This window comes from Apus apus, chromosome 2, assembly GCF_020740795.1.
Source record: "Apus apus isolate bApuApu2 chromosome 2, bApuApu2.pri.cur, whole genome shotgun sequence".
In the NCBI taxonomy this organism is placed as follows: Eukaryota; Metazoa; Chordata; class Aves; order Apodiformes; family Apodidae; genus Apus; species Apus apus.
The window spans coordinates 155,037,434-155,057,374 of NC_067283.1; the positions used below are offsets into that span (position 1 = coordinate 155,037,434).

Sequence of the window (19,941 nt, forward strand, 5' to 3'; positions counted from 1 at the left end):
AGAGAGTTTGTGGAGTCTCCTTCTCTGGAGACTTTCAAGACCTGTCTGGATGCCTTTCTGCATGATCTGCCCTAGTTGTTTTTTTTTAGTTTTGGTTTGTTGGGTTTTTTTGGTCCTGCTCTGGCAGGGGGCTTGGACTCAATGATCTTCAGAGGTCCCTTCCAAACCCTAATATTCTGTAATTCTGTGATTCATAACTAGGACAGAGGCTTGAATTGGCCAAACTCCTGTGATCAGCCCTCCTTGGCACTCAGTGTTTTATGATAGGGATCCCTCCAAATGTCTGGCACTTCCTGCAATGAAGACCCAGAGAAATATGTTAAAGGTGTAGGAAGAAGGAAAAGGAGAAAGACTTTCTCAGTTTTACCTGTTGGTTGGTGGCCACTCACCCCTTACTAACCTTCACTTCTCCTTTTTTTCTTTTGAATACCCAGAGGAGGAAATCCCGGTATGCAGAGCTAGATTTTGAGGTGAGTACACACCTTTCTGCATGTTTGGTTTTGTTTTTTGGGTTGTATTATTATTATTGTTGTTGTTGTTGTTGTTGTTATTATTATTATTATTATTGTTGTTGTTGTTGTTGTTATTATTATTATTATTAATATTATTATTATTGGTAGGATTAGAAAGAGAAATGCTGCTTTCTTTTCTTTCTGGCACACTTGCAGGAGTGTTGCCTTTACCAGGGAGCTTCTTTGAAGGTTTAAAAACAGTGGGTTGAAAGAGTTGTGTTGGCTGCCCAGTAAGGCTGCTAAAAAAATGGGTGATTTACATTGGTTCATGCTTAATTTATGGAGTAGCTTCTGTGTAAACATTTGTAAATCAACATCCTGCATTGATTTGCTCAAGGCCTGTAACTTCTTTGTGAGCAAAATGCATCCAGAGATCTGATGAAGCAGCATATTTGCAAAGGAGACACACTGAGAACAGGCTGGGCATGGGGTAAGGTGTCAGCTAAAGAAGGTCAGCAAAGCTTCCTGGGTCTAGCTAGCAGAACATTGCCAGTCAAACACAAACTCTACAGCATAAACAGTTGGCAGTTTCAGGTTTAGGGTAACCATAATATCAAAAATTAGTATTTTCCACTTTCTCCTACTATCTCATCCTGAAAATAAAGGCAGGGTTACACGGGGTCCTCAGTGAACTTTGAAAGTAGTTCAGGCACACCAGATTGCACCTGCAGGGAGGCAGAGCAAGGTTTTAGTAACCTGTGTAACTCTGAGGGGAAGGCGTGTTCTTTTTGTACAGCTGAATAGGGTTTGCTGACATGTGGCCCTTGTGTTTGCTTCAGAAAATCATGCACACGAGAAAACGCCACCAAGACATGTTCCAAGACCTGAACAGAAAACTCCAGCATGCAGAGAAGGAGAAGGAGTCTCCAACAACGGACAGCAAGGTTAGTGAGACACTTCAAGAACCATCACCTCCTAGAGCCCTCTAGAGCCAGCAGGACAACAGGAAGAAACAGGAAAGCTTAGGAGCTCCCATTGAATACTTTGATTTTCTGTCCATGCATGTTGCAACAAACACTCGTGCACCACAAAAGTACATGGAGACTCACTGAGGTACTCAAAGACTCACAGAGGTGCTGGTAGCTTATCTACAGACTGGTCAGCAGCCCAGAAGGAGAATGTCGGTCCTCATGTCTCTTCATGGTGAATAGAGTTTGTGTTGTCTCCTTTGTGGTTGTACCACGTGTCTGTGTCTGTTCTCTGCATTCCCTTTCAGGCCATCTCAAAGTGCTCCATAGATCCACTCATAACTAGGAGCTGGAAACTAGAACAGCCTTGAGGAAATCTAGGTGGAAAGAGGAGGGGGCAAAAGGTGTGGACAGCAGGAATTATCTACTCCACCTGGAGGCCGAGGTGGCTTTGATGGGCATAGCTATTTAGTATAGCCACAGCAACGGGATATAAGACGTGATGGTGGCAGCACTTCTTGGGAGCTGCATGCTGATTAAATGTGGCATAAAGGTATTTGTGACAGCTGATCACCTTATACATGGCTGTCCTCGACAGGAGCATATTTCCAAGCAAGAGGAGGTTTTGAAGGAGGAGAGCTGAGTGAAGGATCTTGCAGCCTTTCAGAAGGGCAGAAATTTGGTACGAAATACAGATGTCAGGAGCCTGTGTTGCAAGTGATGTGGAAAACACAACTAGGGAAGGGCAGGATGATGGCACCTCCCGTGTGTCTTAACCCATTAGGTTTGCTGGGCAAGAGCTGAAAGGTTGCAAGGAAGTTTATCTGCTCCAGCAGAAGGGAGGAAAAAGTGAGAAAACCAGTCTGGCAGTAAGAAATGAAATTTGGGTTGTACCTGCACTCAGGAGAGGGGCAAAATGAGCTATTTGTGACATTCTCAGTGGTCATCTGCAAACTAAGTCAGGTCCAGAATGCACATCCACCTGTAGCATGGCCAAGGTGGTACCAATGGGAGCTTGTTTTGCTGGGACTCGCTTAGAGGCAAGACCAGAGCTCAGAGGGTGATTGAAGAAAAGGTTTAGTTTGGTTCTTTGTGGAAGCAGAGCACTACAGAGCCTTTGCTCTGCATTCAGATCTCACAACATTGTTGTGCTGAGCTCCAGAAATGTGATCCCAGCAAATCCTCCTTTTACTGTGTGTGGCCAGGTGTCATTATGGGCTGTTCAGTTATACAGAATGGGAGGGGCAGTGAATCTAGCAGGCAGGATCAGATCAAAGAAGCCTGTGTTGGTCCAGAATCTGAATGTATTTCACTGACAGTCATCTCTCTCCTTTTTTTTCCCTATTATTTATTTATGACACAGCTGTAAAACCAAAACCAATTAAGTACCCTGTAAAAGCCAAGCTGTGGTATGTTTTCAGGAGAGCTTAATAGATTGAGATGTTTTAAGCATTTCAGAGATGCATCTATGTAGAACTGAAGTTGTCAGTGTCAGCATCAAAGAGCTTTGAACTGCTGAAATGAAGCTGGGAAGGTGGCCTTTACATATTGACTGAATCCTTTTCAGGTTGTGATTTTCCCTTAGATGTAGCCTGCGAGGGGGAGCTTGCAAGTGGGGGGAGTATTGGCAAGTCAGTCATGGGTATTGGTTTAAAAACATCCAAAGCAGCACGAAGAAAAAGAAATACCCTTCTTCTCCCTTATTTTCTACTATTTGCTGCCAAGGACCTCATTGGAAATTATGCTCCAGCTTCAGTTTGCCCTGAGAAGGCAAGCTGCAGATACCAGGGATTACAGTAAAAACAATAGATTCATTTTTTTTTCTCTTTTATGTATGTTTAGGTTATAAAACCATGGAGTATTTCTTCTGGTGGAAGTGATAAAACTAACGTTAGTGTAAGTCTGGCTTTTCTTTTGCACTGAAGAGCATTATACACCTGTCCCAAACCCTTCCATGGCCCATGAATCCAAACACATTCCTTCACCAGTAGGAAAATCTTTCCCTTGTGGACATGCACAAGGTCATAAGGATCCTGTGCCATCCTTGAACACTTTAAGAGAATTGTAGAATCATAGAATGGTTTGGGTTGGAAGGGACCTTAAAGATCATCTAGTTCCAACCCCCCTGCATGGGCAGGGACACCTCCTGATAGACCAGGTTGCTCAAGGCCCCGTCCAGCTTGGACTTAAAGACCTCCAAGGAGGGTGCATCCACAACCTCCCTGGTCAGCCTGTTCCAGCATCTCACCAGCCTCACAGGAAAGAACTTTTTCCTAACGTCCAACCTGAATCTCCCCTCTTTAAGCTTCAAATCATTGTCCCATGTTCTCTCACTACACACCTGTGTAAAAAGTCCTACCCCAGCTTTCTTGTAGGCCCCCTTCAGGTATTGGAAAGTTGCTATAAGGTCACCATGGAGCCTTCTCTTCTCTAGGCTGAACAACCCCAACTTCCTCAGCCTGTCTTCATAGGAGAGGTGCCCTCTGATCATCTTTGTGGCTCTCCTCTGGACATGCTCGAGGAGCTCTGTGTCCTTCTGTTGGGGACTCCAGAACTGGACACACCTAGCACCTTAGAGCAGAAGGGATGTTTGCTGAGCCTAGTGCATCTGCCTGCATTGTGGTATCTTCGATTCCCCTTTTAAATAACCAACCACAAAGTCAAGCTACCAAGTCTTTCTTGAGCCCTGGGAGTTTCCCAGCCTTTCCTGGCAGTATATCCTGCTACTTTTAGTTTTTTTTCAGAGATTTGTACCTGAAGATTCGTACCTGCACTTGTATTCCTCCTTTCTAAATGTATCCTGACACATTTAAACTTTGGATAAGTATTACTGCAGTCTACACTTAAAAGACAAAGAAGACTGTCTTTTCCCATTGTCCCAGAGTAGTTACTGGAAGAGCTGGAAACATAATCATGGAACCTTGCTTGTTGGAGTTGTTTGCCTTTCCTTCCTTATAAGATCAATTTCTGAAAGTCATCACTGGTGTGAGAATGACCCAATCCTTATCAAAGGCTTGTATCTCATCCTACAGGCATGGAGACAGGTTTGGGGATGAATTCCAAGGAGTCCTTCCTTGGGAAGGACTTTCCCTTTCTTCTCCCTTTCTTCTCCCTTGCACTGGAGGGCACAGGGTGGACACATATGTGGGATGCAAGGCAAGGTGTAACACAGCACATGTCAGTCTCCAAGTCAGAAGGGCTACAGCAGAGACCTGGAGCCTAATCCACATCCTGCTAAGATTAGGTTGTTTCCACACCACCAGCTGACCTGCCATCATCTTACTCTTGAGCAGTGTTGCCTGGCTGGTATATCAGAGCTAGGCTATTAGGAGAACCAGAATACTGCCTGGAATGACAGTCAGTTCTGAATCTTGACCATATTCAAAACATTTTCAGGAGCCACTGTGGCAGCAGTGTTTGCTGCAGTTACATTGTGACAAACCAAAGCACACTGCTAATGTGAAGCTGAATAGAACCTCCCAGTGCAGTAACACAGAATTGTCCTTCCTTGAGCAACAAGCTGGGATTTTTCCATGTTTTTCTTCTGTGTGTTACATGAAATCTGTTCCACGTGCCATGAACTTTCTTATACATACACCTCAACTATAAAATGCTCCCATTGAAAACGTGCTCAGATGTTCCTGATTAAAATCACATTGTGCAGCAGGATCAATGTTCAAAGCATACAGGACCACATATCCCCCTGCATCCAAGCCTAGTTCACTCACTGCTGCAGCAGAGTAAAGAGGTGTCACTCATTTGTGGCTTTATGAACTAATTAGGGATGTAGATACAATTATCTGAAGCTAACTATTCAGTGCTAGGGAATTAAGATGTTAGCAGACTGGCATACAGGAAGATCTGATGACTGCAAGCTGAAAAGTGAATTTGTTAATAAGATTGCAGATGTCTGGATGACCTTATCATGGGCTGTGGTAAATTTCCTTTCTCTTGCAGTCTTCAGGTTCAGATGAGGCAAGGAAGATGGACATGATTTTAGAAAAATCAACCCTTACTCAAAAGGAAGCTACAAGGTGGTAGGCAAGAAACCTTTGCTCCCATTATGCTGGAATTTGGGACAGATTATCTCTTTCTATCTGAATCATACCATAGAATTATAGAATGGCAGGTTGGAAGGGACCTATAAGATCATCTAGTCCAATCTGTGAAGGAACTCTAAATCTAAAATGAGTATCTCAGGAACAGCTGGGCTTACTTTGCTCACCTACTTCCCAGACCACTGTTGCACTTCCATTTTGACCCAGACCAAGCTGGAAGCTGGTGTAAACCCTGAGCAGAAAACTGAATGAGTGGTGTTTGTTGACTATTTATCCCCTACCCATCTTCTTTGCAGCCAGGAAGCATGAAAAGGAACCAAAGGCTTGGATGCAACCACAGCAGGATTTGCATCAAAAAACCCAGCCATCCACACCAGGCATCCTAAGTGACTAAAATCAAAAGCTCTCTTGATGCCTGGGATCCATCAAGCCTTCATTTTTAAGGTTACAATAAGTTGTGAGCGGCTTCCACGTGGATTGTAGATACCTCTTTGTAGCAGCTTTAAAGCACGTTTTGCTGCCCAAAGGGATGCACAGCAAAACATTAGGTTGGTACAGACTCAGCCAGCCGACTTCTTCTTTCCTAATCACTCCCTGGGAGCTGTCCTCACCTTCCCAATTGCTACAAAATATCCATTGTTGGAAACTTTGCTGCAAGTTTGTTTCTCCATTGAAAAATCTGCTTTTTGCCCGGCAGACTGCAGGCTCCAACGTGCAGGTTTTTCCCCTGCTTCCTCCTAAAATGCACAGACTTCCCCAGGTCTGTATTCCTGCAGCTGGGAGCTCTTCACATGAAAGCAGGGTAGTGACTATTTTCAACCTACTTGTACTGCATGGGAAATATTTTCCTGTGCAGTTCTGTATTCTCAGGGCAAAGGGTCTCCAACATTACTCCTCCCTGTGAGCTAATTGCTAAAGAAATTCCAGTGCTTGGGCTGGACATCAGGAGGGGTTCACATGCTCTGCACCAGCGTGGTATGAAAGTGGAGGCTTTGCAGCCTTTAAAGGGAGCTAAGACTTTGTTTCTTCAACATTTAATGCCAGCTTTGAGAGCAATGGAAGTGACACTCTCGCTTTCCCCCTTGGCAGGAGGCTTTTGATCCAGCTCCATTAGAGAAGTTTGAATCACATACATATTCCTCTCTTCTTGGCAGCATCTGGCTTTGCATTCGTTTGAAACAGCAGCTCCTCACTTGTGCCAAGGTCAGCAAAAGCCCTGCTGAACACAGCTCTGCACATTTCTCTGAGTTGCTCCTTCTTATTAGCTCCTTGCTGTATTCAGCTCCTTGCAGCTCAAATGGCTTTTGCATTGGCTGGAGCCCTGTCCTGGAGCTCAAATAGAGGATCTGGTCTGTAACCCAGCTCTCATACCCAGTCCTGTTTCTCTGTTGGTCCTGAAAAAGCACTTGCCTCAAAAACCAGTGGAAAAAAGATGCAAAGCTTTTTTCTGCCTTTCCATGATTTTTTCCTATTTCCTTCTACACAGTGTTTCTGCCTTCATTACCCACTTTTTCTTCTCAGAATGAGATTTTTCTTTGCTTTCCTCTTCAGACACCTGGAGAATATACCCATTTCATCAGCACTTGCTTTGGAATCAAACAGAATAGTGAGGGGGGAAAAAGAATATTGATCAACATTGCAGCTCATTCACAGAATCACAGAATAATAGGAGTTGGAAGAGATCTCTGAAGATCATTGAGTCCAACCCCCCTGCCACAGCAGGACCAAAGAAACAAGGGCAGATCACTCAGAAAGGCATCCAGACAGGTCTTGAAAATCTCCAGAGAAGGAGACTCCACAGTCTCTCTGGGAAGCCTGTTTCAGAGCTCTGTGACCCTCACAGTAAAGAAGTTCTTCCTCATGTTGAGGTGGAACTTCCTGTGCTCACGTTGGAGTCCATTGCCCCTCATCCTGTCACAGGGCAGAAGTCTTGAGCTTGTCCCTGGCTTCTTGATACTCAGCTCTCACGTATTTATAGACATCAATTAGGTCCCCCCCAGTCTTCATAGTGGGATTGTGTGTCTCCCTGGCTTGCTGGCTACCTGTCCTTTCACTAGCTGACTGGGAAGTCGTCAGCCCTGCTCTCGAGTGAAGAAGTTGGGCTCCTGTCCGTGGGAACTTCTTTGCATGGGTTGAGGTTGGAGGTGCAGGAGCTCAGGTGGTGGTGGCTGTGTCAAATTCTGGCTCATTCCTCACTGAAGAATTAGAAAATTAGGAGGCTGAACTCTCCCTGCCATTGGCTGTGTGTCCCTCAGCAAGGGAAGCTCCACTTGCAGGCAGGTTGTCTCCTCTGGAACGTATATTTAAGCCTCTCTGCACTTCTTAAAGGCTTTGGTATCTGGCAAATTTTAAAAGCCCAATTAGAGTATTTTTATAGGGTAGAAAGTTACTTAAAGTATAATAATTACTGCAATAAATTTTGTTATGAAAATGACTTCAAGCATTAATTAATTCAGCCATAAACCAGCTGTCAGCTCCTAGTGTCCAAATGCACCATCGATCAGTTAATTTCCATTTGCAGATCATCTGATATCTCGTGTATCATAGAATCATAGAATCATAGAATCATAGAATCCTAGGGGTTGGAAGGGACCTCGAAAGATCATCCAGTCCAACCCCCTGCCAGAGCAGGGTCACCCAGAGCACATCACACAGGGACGTGTCCAGGTGGGTTTAAATGTCTCCAGTGAAGAAGACTCCACAACCTCTCTGGGCAGCCTGTCCCAGGGCTCTGTCACTCTCCCAGTAAAAAAAAAAAAAAAAATAAAATTATATTCACCTTAAACCTCCTGTGCTCCAGTTTGCATCCATTACTCCTTGTCCTATCACTAGACATCACTGAAAAAAGCTTAACTCCATCTTCTTGACACTCATCCTTTACGTATTTGTAAACATTGATGAGGTCACCCCTCAGTCTCCTTTTCTCCAAGCTCAAGAGACCCAGCTCCCTCAGCCTTTCCTCATCAGGGAGATGTTCCACTCCCTTCATCATCTTTGTGGCTCTGCGCTGGACTCTTTCAAGCACTTCCTTGTCCTTCTGGAACTGAAGGGCCCAGAACTGGACACAATACTCCAGATGCGGCCTCACCAATGCAGAATAGAGGGGGAGGAGAACCTCTCTTGACCGACTAACCACATCCTTTCTAGTGCACCCCAGGATGCCATTGGCCTTCTTAGCTATCAAGTAGCAGGCACCAGTTACTCTGTATTACTCAGAGAAACTCTGTATCCTCTGTAGCTCCTGCCACGCCCTTGGAAGCTCTCCATGCATGGCTGCTCCAAAACCGTGCAGTGGCCACCAGCAGATTGAAGCTCCTGCTTGTGTAGACTGTTGTAGGAAAGGCTCTATAAAGAACTGTGCTTTGGATGCTCTTGGTCCCCTTGTGAAGTCCCAGCCTTGAATGATTTGAGCTTTTTGGGGAGCAGCCAGTCCATCATGTGTACCAAGTGGAGTGGACTCTTCAGTAGATCCGAAGCATTGTTCAACAAAGGATGGCATTAGCCTGGAGAATGCTGGTGGGACCACAGGCTTTCTCTGCAACTTTTAGGCAAGGGATGGTGTATGAATCAGTGCAAAGAGCCCCTGAGGGTCTGTGAAAGACTTGGATTCAGTGCCTGTTCATCTTCATCTGTGCATGGCCTCACTAAGCCTTGGCTCACAACAGCCCCTGCTGGTTGGTTACACCATCTGAACTTCAGAGATTACAGAAGCAGATGTTTCAGTATTTCAAGTTTTCTAGCTGATCTCTATCAATACAAGTTAAAACCACAAATTATTTTGTCTTCTTTTAAAAAAAAAAAATAATGAAATTCTGGACAAAGTCAGTGACATCCTTTTATTTTGCTTTCCCCCTTAATTAAAAAAAAATCATATATATATATATATATATATATATATATAATCTTTGCAGTTTAGTAGCATGAAAGAAAGGAACTGCAGCTACTTGTTTCAAACAAGGAAAGGAAAATTTATCATTCTGTAAAAAAAAAAAAAAACAAACAAGACAGCTTTCCCATTTTCTGATCACTTTCATTGAACATTGAGCCAAAGATGGATTAGACAGAGTGAGACACATTTATCTTACAGATTCCCTGCTCTATGCTCTGAATAACTTCACTCTAGTCCTAGAGTCATCAGTGTCATGGGGAGAGACCATTTGGGTCATCAAATGTCCTACAAGTTGACACTAGAGGCAATGAAAACAGCATGGGAGTAGCTGATTCTAGGGGAGGTAGTCCAGAGTGCTCTGTAGAAAGCACTGAGTTCCCCTGCAGTTTATTCAGGGTAACTATAAAATTTGGTATTAAAAAACAACAACAAACCAAAACCAAAACCAACGAACCAAAAAAAAAACCACCAAAATACAACAACTCAGAAAAACAACATGACAGCCACAACAAAAAGACAAAACACAACACAAACATGAGGAAATGCAGCTTTTGCATTCCATCATTTTCGACTGAAGTGTGAAATGAAAGCTGTGTCTTGGAGCAGCCAGTCAAGCTCCTGTGCCATATTTGTATCATAGAATCATATTATAGAATGGCTTGGGTTGGAAGGGACCTCAAAGATCGTCTAGGTTCAACTCTCCTACCACAAGCAGGGACACCTCTCACTACACCAGGTTGCTCCAAGCCCCATCCAACCTGCTCTTTAGCACTTCCATGGAGGGGGCACCCAGTACTTCCCTGGGCAACATCAGGAATTTTATTGGAGATGATACATTTTTTATTTTTTATTTATACAACCCACTGCTCCTAAGCACAAGAGCTGTGCTAAGATCTAGGTACTCTGGGTGAAGCCACACTGGGGTCTTGAAAGCAGCACAGAGCAGAAGTGTACGAGAGCCAGTGGTAGGGAGGTGCCTCAGCCCACTGCCATCATCTTTCCTTAGCCACCATGAGTCCAACACAGGTGACTTGTTGCAGTCTGCCAGGACTAGCTTTAGAAGGAGAGGGCTTCATGGATTATCTCGATGGACTTTGCCACTGTCTTTGTTAGGGATTTGGATTGGGTTTTGGCACTGCACCTTAAATGCCTTTTGTCCTCAAATCCTCTCCCTCTGCTTTCACGATGTGCAGCCAGAATTACAGCCACAGCTAAATGAAGGAGGCTCTGAATGCCACCAAAGTGATGAAGACCTCCACTTTGCCCTGCACAGCTGATTTTTCTCCATCCTTGGGGCTGGACTCTCCCTCCCTTCCCACCCAGCTGCTCCGCCACCCTGGCACCAAGCAGGAACCAAGAAACATTTCCCCCCTCCCTGACAGCCAGAACCTCATGGGCTGTGTCAGGCCAGAGTAATGGCTCTGTCTCTGTGAGTTACTGGCAGAGCAGCCTCTGCTGCTTTCAGCTCCTGTCTCAGGCCATTCCTGGCTGTCTCCAAGGCACCAGGCCCTGGGCCAGCACCAGCGCCTTTTACAGCCAGATGACACATCCCTCTCTCCAGGATTTTTCTTCTTTTCTGTGCAGAACTAGGTTTTCCCTCCTGTCTGCAAGGATTGCTAAGACCCCACAGTGGGTGTGGAGAAAAATGCCAGGGTTGAAGCATGAGCCCAGTGGCTGTTTCTATATGCTGTTGAAGTGGCCAAGACCTGATAAAAACCTTTTCCATATGGAGGGAAAGAAAAAGAGAGCTGTTCCCAGGAGCCTCCTACCAATTCCCAGGGTGTCTCTTGCCAAGAGGAGAAGTTTTGCTTTTGTCTCCCAGCATCTTTGCCAGAGCTCAGCTGAGATGACTCTGTTTAACCTGCTCAGAGATCCAACTGGGCATCAAGTCCTTCTGCACCCATGTTCAGATCACAGCCATGCACAGAGCAATGTGAGCTGGTGGTGCACCATGGTGGACAATCAGTACATCCCACCCCTGAGATAGCACTTCAACTCACAGCATCACTCCAGAAGTCTAATTATTTTCTGAGCAGTAGAAAACCAAAAGGAAAGTCTCCTCTTTCCATTTGCTGATCTCCTGAGGCTCCTTTTCATCTTCTAACTGTAACCAGACATTTTTGGGGTCACTAAGCCCAGTGCAATCATAACCAGAAAAGACATCACTCTGATAAGCTAGATAGAAACAACCATTGGAGGTCAGACCCAAGACCAATCTGGCCCTGCCTCCTCTCCTTAGCAGGGTTAAAAAACAGCTTGGAAAAACAAAAGAGCAGAGCAAACGTGGTAACTCATCTTCAGAAAGATCCCCAAGACCCCAGTAGTTTGTACTCTGAGATCCTCCTGATGCAGAATGGTGCTGAGCTACCACATAGTACTGAATGGGTGTTGCTTTTGTGAATAATTCCATGTAGTTCTTCTGATTTTGGAGGTTTTCAGCATTAGCAGAGAGCTGTGGAAAGGTGTCTTGTCATTTGGCTGGTCACTGTGCAGGACCAGCTCCTCAGGTTCACTCTGGGCCAGGCACTGCCTGGTGCCTCATCATGCTCTGCAGTTTTGTGTTGGAAGATCCCTGCCATCAGCAGTCTGTTCCTTCCATTAACAAGCTACTAAGAGTTTCATAGACCTCTTTCACATATCTCCATAATCTCTTCTCAAGGCAGAAAAGGTCATAGTTAAGATCATCTTTCCTCCTACAGAGCATGCTCCACAACTTTGTGGCTGTAAACTGGCCACCCTTAGGACTTCCCCTATATCCTTCTATCAGAAAGGCCAGGGAGTGCACATCATTTTCAAGATGCAGGTTCAGAGTGGAGTTATGCACTGGAAGAGTGATTTTCTGTTTCGTGCTTTCCTCCTTTCTTCATTTATCCATTCATAATAATTCACAACATTCAGTGTCTATTTTTTATCACCACTGAATCATTATTGTAACCCTTCGGTCTTGGTACCCAGTGGCAGCTCTGATCTGAGTCCAGAGCTGTAGATGTGAGCTCAGAATTGTTTGGGGTTTGTTTTTTTTTTGTTTGTTTGTTTGTTTGTTTTCCTAATTTCTGTTCCCTGCATGGATTTGCAGCTGCTCTCACCCAGTTGCTCCAAAGCAGACCATGGCATGAGTGGTTCTGAGGTTTGCTGCTCATGTTCAAAGTGCATGATCAGATCTGGGTGCATCCTCACAGCATGAAGGAGAAGCTGAAGGTCAGGAGTGTGGCAGATGGAGGGCCTGTTAAACAACACAGAGTTTGGTTGGGAAGAGAAGAACATGCTGCTGAAGGTGGCTGTAAATGAGGCCATCAAAAAGGGAAAAGATGGAATTATTTATGAGCTTCATGCATATGATCTTTTGTGCTGCTCCCTGTTCAGTAATAAAGCTGTGGACATTAATAACTTGAAAAACCTGCAGCATCACAGCAAAACAAAATGTTTTTCTTTCTAAAGGGCTTTTCTGACCAGTTTGTTTGGTTTGGTGTTTTTTTCACCTTTTGGGAAACTCTCAGGTTCATTCCATTTTCTGCTCTGTATGTGCTTTTGTCTTGGTGTGCACCTTCTTCTTGCTGCCTCTTTTCATGGCAGACTAATGGCCTGCAAAACCACTCGAGGCAGAAGTTTCACTTCAGTAAAGTCTCAAACTTGTCTCATTAAGGCACACACAGAGATAAAAAGGTTTGAGTTTTTAGTTGCGTGGGTTTTGAGTAAGTTCCAAAAGAGATAATAGAATAAGTCAACAATTTTATCACCTTTTCTGTCATATTAGTATTAATGACCCTCGTGGAATAAAGTAAGAATAACACCAACAGTACAAGAAAAGAGCTTAATGAAAACCTCAGCTGCACATTTCAAGAGCTGAGGTGGTTTACATCCTTCTGAACAACACTTTTCCTAAACTTGCTTAAAAAAGAAAATCTTTCCAAGAGCTTTAAAATATATATTTATTTTTTTTTCCTTTGAATTAAAATAAAGATAATTTCAGAATGTTTTCACTTCAGTTTGAGAAGACCAAATTTACTTAGTTCATATGTTTGCCACTCACCAGCTACCAAATGACCTCGCCCAGAGCCTTCTCCCTTTGAGCAGCTGCAGGAGAAACTTCAAACACACCTTTTTTAATAATAAAGGGGAAAGTTTGGGAAACCAAAATTCATGGCATGGGTAATGTGATAGAAGCTGTTCCTCTAGGGATAATGTTACAGCACCTTTCCTGTCAGTGTTTTAGTATAGAGGTGGGATAAACTAAGATTTCTGAAAGTCTCTTAGGAGAGGACAAAACCAGAAGCTAAGGCAGGTGGATTAGCAAATAGCAGATGGGTGTTTAGGTTTCTTGTGGGGCTACAGCAATCTCTGCAGCATCCTGAAGTACAATCATGACACCCCAGTCTCCATGTGGCTTCAATCTCTCCTCAGTCAATACATTTTGATGGCATCATTGAGGTGTGACACGTCCTGGGCTTCATGTCACCTGCATGTCTGTCTCCTCATCTTCTCCCAGACTTCTCTCCTTGTTGTCAACCTCCATGTAGCTGCCTTTCCTCCCACCACTTTCCTTTTGGCAGGTGGCTGAAAAGGACTCTGTTCTCCGTTGACATGCAGGGAAGCCTTTTCTCTCCCAGTGCTGGAGTGTTTTGTGGATATAATTAACTGTGAAAAGAATCACTCTTGGTGGGGGAGAGAAGCTTAGTGCATCAACTCATTTAAAATCTTTGCATGGACTCCCTTTCATATACACTCTAAAGAATACACCCTTTTTCCAGAACCTCAGCTCTTTCCAGAGTCTTGTCTTGGTGTGTAGCAGCAGAAACATTGAAAGATGTTCCATGGGTTGATAGCCACTGTGGGATGCTGGTGGAAGACTGGTTTAACTGGTCAATAAAGCCTCAAAGGCTTGATGTAGACAAGATGGAAATGCTTTCAGTTTCAGAGCTGGTGGTCCAGGCCATCAAATAACATGGGTTCACTGGCAAAGTTGTTATCATGTTTTGCTGCAATTCAATAGCCTATAAATAGCTCTGCTGCATAAGTAATGTATATAAATGCATCTATATAAATGTATGTTGAGAAAGACTTTCTTGTAATCTGGATTTGTATGCTGAGATTTTCTGTAGAAGTAGAAAAAGATCTTAAATACTTTAAACTATGTTCATTTTGTCAGTGGAAATGCAAGTGGAAAAAAAAAACACCTCAGCTGAAACCTGAACTATCCAGGCATTAGGTGATAGTGACTGCAGTGGGGGAACACCCAACCAACCAAAAATTATATTTTCTACTTAAAATAGACACTTTGCACACCAAGCACAATTTTCATTGAACCCCCCCTTACTTTCAGATTAGGAATGTCACAGAAAAAAATGCCTTTGATGTAAGAGATGGAGGTGAAAAAATGGTGTTTGTTGCATGGGTATTAACTTCTCTTTCTCTTTCTTTCTCTCTCTCCTTTCTGACACTTCCCTCCTCTTGCAGCAAGAAAAACAGCAGACACCAAACAAGAGACCCTGGGAAGGAATCAGGAAAGTCCAGTCCCCACCATCATGGGTTAAAAAGGACATGGAACCTGTGGCACAGTCTCCCCTAGAACTAAAAACTGTGGAGTGGGAGAAAACAGGAGCCACCATTCCCCTGGTGGGACAAGACATTATTGACCTTCAGACAGAGGTTTGAGTGGAAAGGGAAGAAAGGGACTATTTTATTTTTTTTTTTCCTGAAAGCAAACAAAACAAACAAAACAAAACCACGTTTTAAAGAAATGATTAAATTAAATCGGAACCAAGCGAGGGAAATGTTTGGTTTCTTTTGAAACCTTTGGTAAGATGGAGTAACTTTTGTATTGTTCTCAGCAGAGAGGGGGAATATTACTTTATAGAGTATAGTAGCTGTAGGTTCAGGACAACACAAGCTTTCCCAGGTAGGACTGGAGAAGAAGTGAACCTGGAAGAGAGTGAAGAGGCAGAAAGTGGGGAGGGGCTGCAGTGGACAAGCCCTGCCAAGATGCTCTCGAGCTGCTGCCACAGGCTGGGACCCTTCTTGCTCTGTCAAAGGAAGGTGTGGAAGGACACTCAGCAGCCACTGCAAAGGGCCAAGAAGATCAGGCTTGTTTGCAGACCAGAAGAGGGAACAACTGAAGGAGCCTCACTGGGATGTGGTCAGGCCGTAGATCCCTGGAGTACACCCAGCCTTGATGGTGCGTGGCATTGCTTGGCAATCCATGCCCTCCACCTGTCTCTCACCAGCTCATCCAAGAAGGAAGGAGATGGCATGCACCAAGAAGACGTTCCCACTCCTGTGTGCCACATCATGACCTGACATTGTGGCATCCCCACAGAGGGTCCCCACGGGGCTCGGATGGAGAAGTGGTGGCATCATGCACGGCTTAGGTGGAGAGGCAAGGTGGGGTTTCCTCCTCTCATCCCTCTACAGTGGAGCTTCTGCATGCCCTAAAGAGTGGAACAGGTGCAGGAGGAAAGGACCACCTCCCAAACCTGCTTGCTCCATCTCCAGGGAGACGGTTGAAGGTGTTAGAAAACAGACCAACAAGAGAAATGTAGGTCATTTAATTGACTGTTAAATAGATAAACTCAGCACAGGCCTTGCAAAGGTCCTCTTGGCCTCATCCTTTTTTTGTTCTTTTTTCCTTTTTTTTTTGTTTTGTTGGGTTTTTTTCTGTTATTTTTCTTGCTTTTGGACTTAAATTTATTCTAAGCTGCCCCTCCCTGGAAGGCAGAGAGAGAAAGAGGGGAAGACAGACCTGCCGATGTACCTGGAGATATTTGGTATACAGAGATGTTGCCTTAGGACATTGAGACAAACTGACAACATGAATAACGTCCACTTGGAAGCAAACAAACAAACAAAATAATCTATTTTTTTCCTTCTTCATTTCTTTTCTTCAATAAAAAGAGAACTTGAAACCTGAGACCTTTCTTTTCTTTGGCTCTTGTCATTTCGAATGCCTTTCTGTGCTGTAGGACTGTGCAGGCATGGGGTGAGGATGCCACCTGCTGAAGGTGGAAGGCAAGCTGCTCCGTGGAAAGCTGGGGATGGTGGGAATACGCAGCCCCTCTGCCTCTGGCTCACAATGTTTTGCTTTGTTTTATTCAGTTTGGGCTTTGGTTATTTTCCCCTCACTGGCTCTTCTCCTCCTTCCCCTCTGTCCAGAGCCAGCAAGCAGGTTTGTGGTCCTACAAGAAAGAAGAGGTGGAGCTGATCAGGAGAGCAGGACATTCCTCATCATAAAATACTGTCTTTTTATTTCACCATGAAAAAAAACAATTATTTTAATTTTGTATTTCATTAAACATTTCTCAAGGCTATTTACAAAAAAAAAAAAAAAAGTTATCTCTATTACACCCCCAAAAAAGAGTTGTGCAATATTTTCATCATTAAAAAAAAATTTACCACTGACCTTACATGCAAACTTCATTTTTATTTTTATTTATCATTCCCAGCACTGTCTGTCTGATGGTTGGAACAACTGTCCCAGCTGTGGAGACAACGTGGTGACAAACCTCTGGCTGCATGTGAGCAGATTTTGTTCAGACAGCAGTAAAGCTTGATCAGGGTCTGAGTTCTTACTACGGTTTTGGGTACTTAAAAAATCAAAATCAAAACCAAAACCAACCCAAAACATTCTTAGGAAAAAATGCTTAGGAGATGCAAAGCAATCACTGCCCCCAGTTGTGATTCTCCCAGTGAGAGATTTTGCTTGACATGCAAACTCAACTTTCCTTTGGGCCATCTGGGAGATCTTGAAGGACAGTGGCTTTTACCTGGCCGGGAACTGGATCATAGGAAGGATGGAAAGAAAAATTCCAAAAGAATTCAAACAAAATTAAAACATCCAAATAGTTAAAAAATAGGGAAACTGATTACTTCTAAAAAAAAACCCTGTGATATTACTGTTCACTTTTAGATTATTCTATGAAAAAGGAAAGCACAAAGGCCTCCCTCAGACGCCGGGTTGTATGATACTGTAATTATGATAATTACACATGATGAATTTTAGCATAGAGATACCTTTCTACTGTGTTTTAATTCTTTTATCTTTTTTTTGAATTATTTTTTTATTCTATTTTTTTCCCCCTTCCTCTCCCCATCTGAGCCTGCCCTCTTCTCTGCAGCCTTCCCCATTCACCCATTCACTCCAGCCAACTTGCAGGACATTAACAGTGTTATGTAATTATAGAGATAAATGTTTGTTTAATAACTGTTGATATTCAATTTTCTCTGCTCAGCTCCTCCGGTTAATTCTGCTTTCCCATGCCCTGCCCGGTGCCATCCCTTCCCCTCCCTCCTCTCTGTGTTCATCAATATTTTATTTTTATTTTTGGGGTTTTTTTCTGTACAGTTTTCAGAGCACAAAATGAATGTGTCTTATTTCTAATAAAAGAGGTGGAAACTCTAGCCATGTCTGCTTTTTAAAAGCGCCCCTGCCCACGTCCCACGGGTGGTTTGCATCACGCCTGGGTGCTGGCAAACACCTCTCCTGGAACTTCAAGCTGCCACCTTGGCTCTCTGCTCTGGAAGAGCCATAGACAGTAGCCAGATTTGCCCCAGAAGCACATCTTTTGCTTTTAGCTTTATAACTTCTTGACACAAAAATAAATGCCTCCTCACTTTTCCATAACAGGAGGAATTCGCTTTTCTCTGCAGCCCAACCTGCTTTACTGCAGGTATCTCTAACCCAAGCCTTGATGTTCTCTTCCCAATTTATGATGTCTGGGGACATTTCATCCCAGAATCAGAGAATACCAGGTTAGAAGGCACCTCAAGGATCATCTGCTCAGACTTGGTGAAAGCAGAGACCAAGCAGCATAACTGAGAGAGGGCAGCAGTGCTGGGATCTAGTTTCTGATGGGAGCAGGGTGATGCAGGTGCTGCCCTCCCTGCAGTCCTGCAAAGCCAATCTCAGCCTCACCTGGATTTTCCTCCTGCACTACCCAGCAGGCTGGGAGCAAGAGCACAGCTCACTGCAGGAGGGGGTAAAGGATAGCACTCATGAAAGATGACAAGAAATTAATTGAGCTAAGGATTAGATGCTTCCCTGGTTCTTGCCCTCGAATGGCTGAAATCCTCCAGCAGGAAAATCTCTCCTTATCTGCCTGACTCTGCTCCATCACCTGACTGACAGTTTTTAGGTGTATAGGCAGGACTCCAGGAGGCTTAGGGGTCTGGCAAATCAAATCCAGGGCTGCTGCTGTCCAGATCCTTGTTCAAAAGCCATCATGGATCAATAGGTCCGCACATATAATGACTTCTCTTGGCCTGGATAAAACAGATACCCTAAAACATCTGAAATGACTGCAGAGGTGCCTGCAGGCTCATAGCCTAGCCTGTCCATCCCTGAGCCATGATCCAACCCTTCTTCAATCAGCAGTGTCTGCTGGTGAGTCCAAAGTCTTCTTCATCCTTCCTATAGGAGTGTTTCTCACCTTACATCTCCCATCCCATGATCCTGTTGCATGAGTAGACAGAAGCAAGCTACTAACCACCAGGCACCACGTGAGGTGATGAGCTGGGAGGGCTGGAGTGCTCAAACCTCAGACCACAGTCCTAGAGATGAGTCAGGAGGTCCTACTTCTTCTCATCAAGGGGAGCTGGAAGGAGGCAACACATCCCTGCTGTGTTCATGGACCTGTAAATAACAGCACTGTCACGTGTGTACACATGGTTTTGGTTTGCACTGTGGCTGCAAGGGAGAGTCACAGGATAGTTCATCTTGGAAAGGGACTCCTGAGGTCCCCCTGAACTGTCTTATGACTCCTTGGATATGACCCCAGGCTACACACTTGGAACAAAGAGACAACATATGGACACACACCATGATCTCATGAGGATGAACCACTGCTGCTCTGTGGCAGTGGATACAGGGTACCTTGCACGTGTAAGACATCATACTTCTTGGTTGTTACACTGTGAAAACATGACTGTGCTGGAAATTTGAGAAGAAACTGGAACTGTGAAGCGTTTCACCTGGGCAGCCTGTATAGCAAAAGGTCCATATGGAGCAAGCTACCATTTCTGGAATATCTGGGACAAGGGCAGGAGGTTATTCTCTGTGGTCTATGGTTTGTGGTTGCAGGGAATGCCTGGGCTCCCTATGCTGCTATCTGGGGTACGAAGAATTTGAGCCTAAACTGAATATGTGTTTCTGAACTCCTGTTGTGACAACATCTAAACTGAGAATAAAAGAAAGAAGATTATTATTTGTTATTTTTCTTCTTATTTTCCCCAACCCACTCCTCCTGGGAAGAGATCAGTGCCTCCATAGGGAAGTGCCAACCTTGCAGCTTCTAAGCAAACAGAAAACACCTTCTAAGTAGCTTTCAACAACCCTCAGGGAATCCATGTGTAGGACCTCTCCAGGTTCTTGCTTGTTCAGATATATTTTCATTCATGGTTGTTCAAAAAACCTTTTATATATCTGAGGCTGAAAGCTCCCTTATGCTGGCAAGACCCTTGGGTAGGACAATTTCATACCAAGCCTTAGAGATGACAATATGAAAGACAAGCAAAGTTCCTTGATTGAGGCCATGAAGAACTTAGTATTATATGGTCAAACTCAACCCTTCGTGACCTTAAAAACC

The 19,941-nt window shown here is 44.2% G+C and overlaps 1 protein-coding gene across 10 annotated transcripts in view; it reads left to right on the forward strand.

Moving 5' to 3' along the window:
* The window catches only part of ADGRB1 (adhesion G protein-coupled receptor B1), a 286,572-nt gene extending 269,947 nt beyond the window's left edge, over positions 1-16,625 (forward strand). For all 10 annotated transcript variants that reach the window (XM_051612439.1, XM_051612442.1, XM_051612443.1 and 7 more), the window contains 3 exons: positions 435-470; positions 1,292-1,396; positions 14,822-16,625. In XM_051612439.1, coding sequence (XP_051468399.1) covers positions 435-470; positions 1,292-1,396; positions 14,822-15,019 — 339 coding nt within the window. In that variant the 3' untranslated portion in view covers positions 15,020-16,625. The remainder of the gene's footprint in view (positions 1-434; positions 471-1,291; positions 1,397-14,821) is intronic.
* Positions 16,626-19,941: the final 3,316 nt, after the last annotated feature.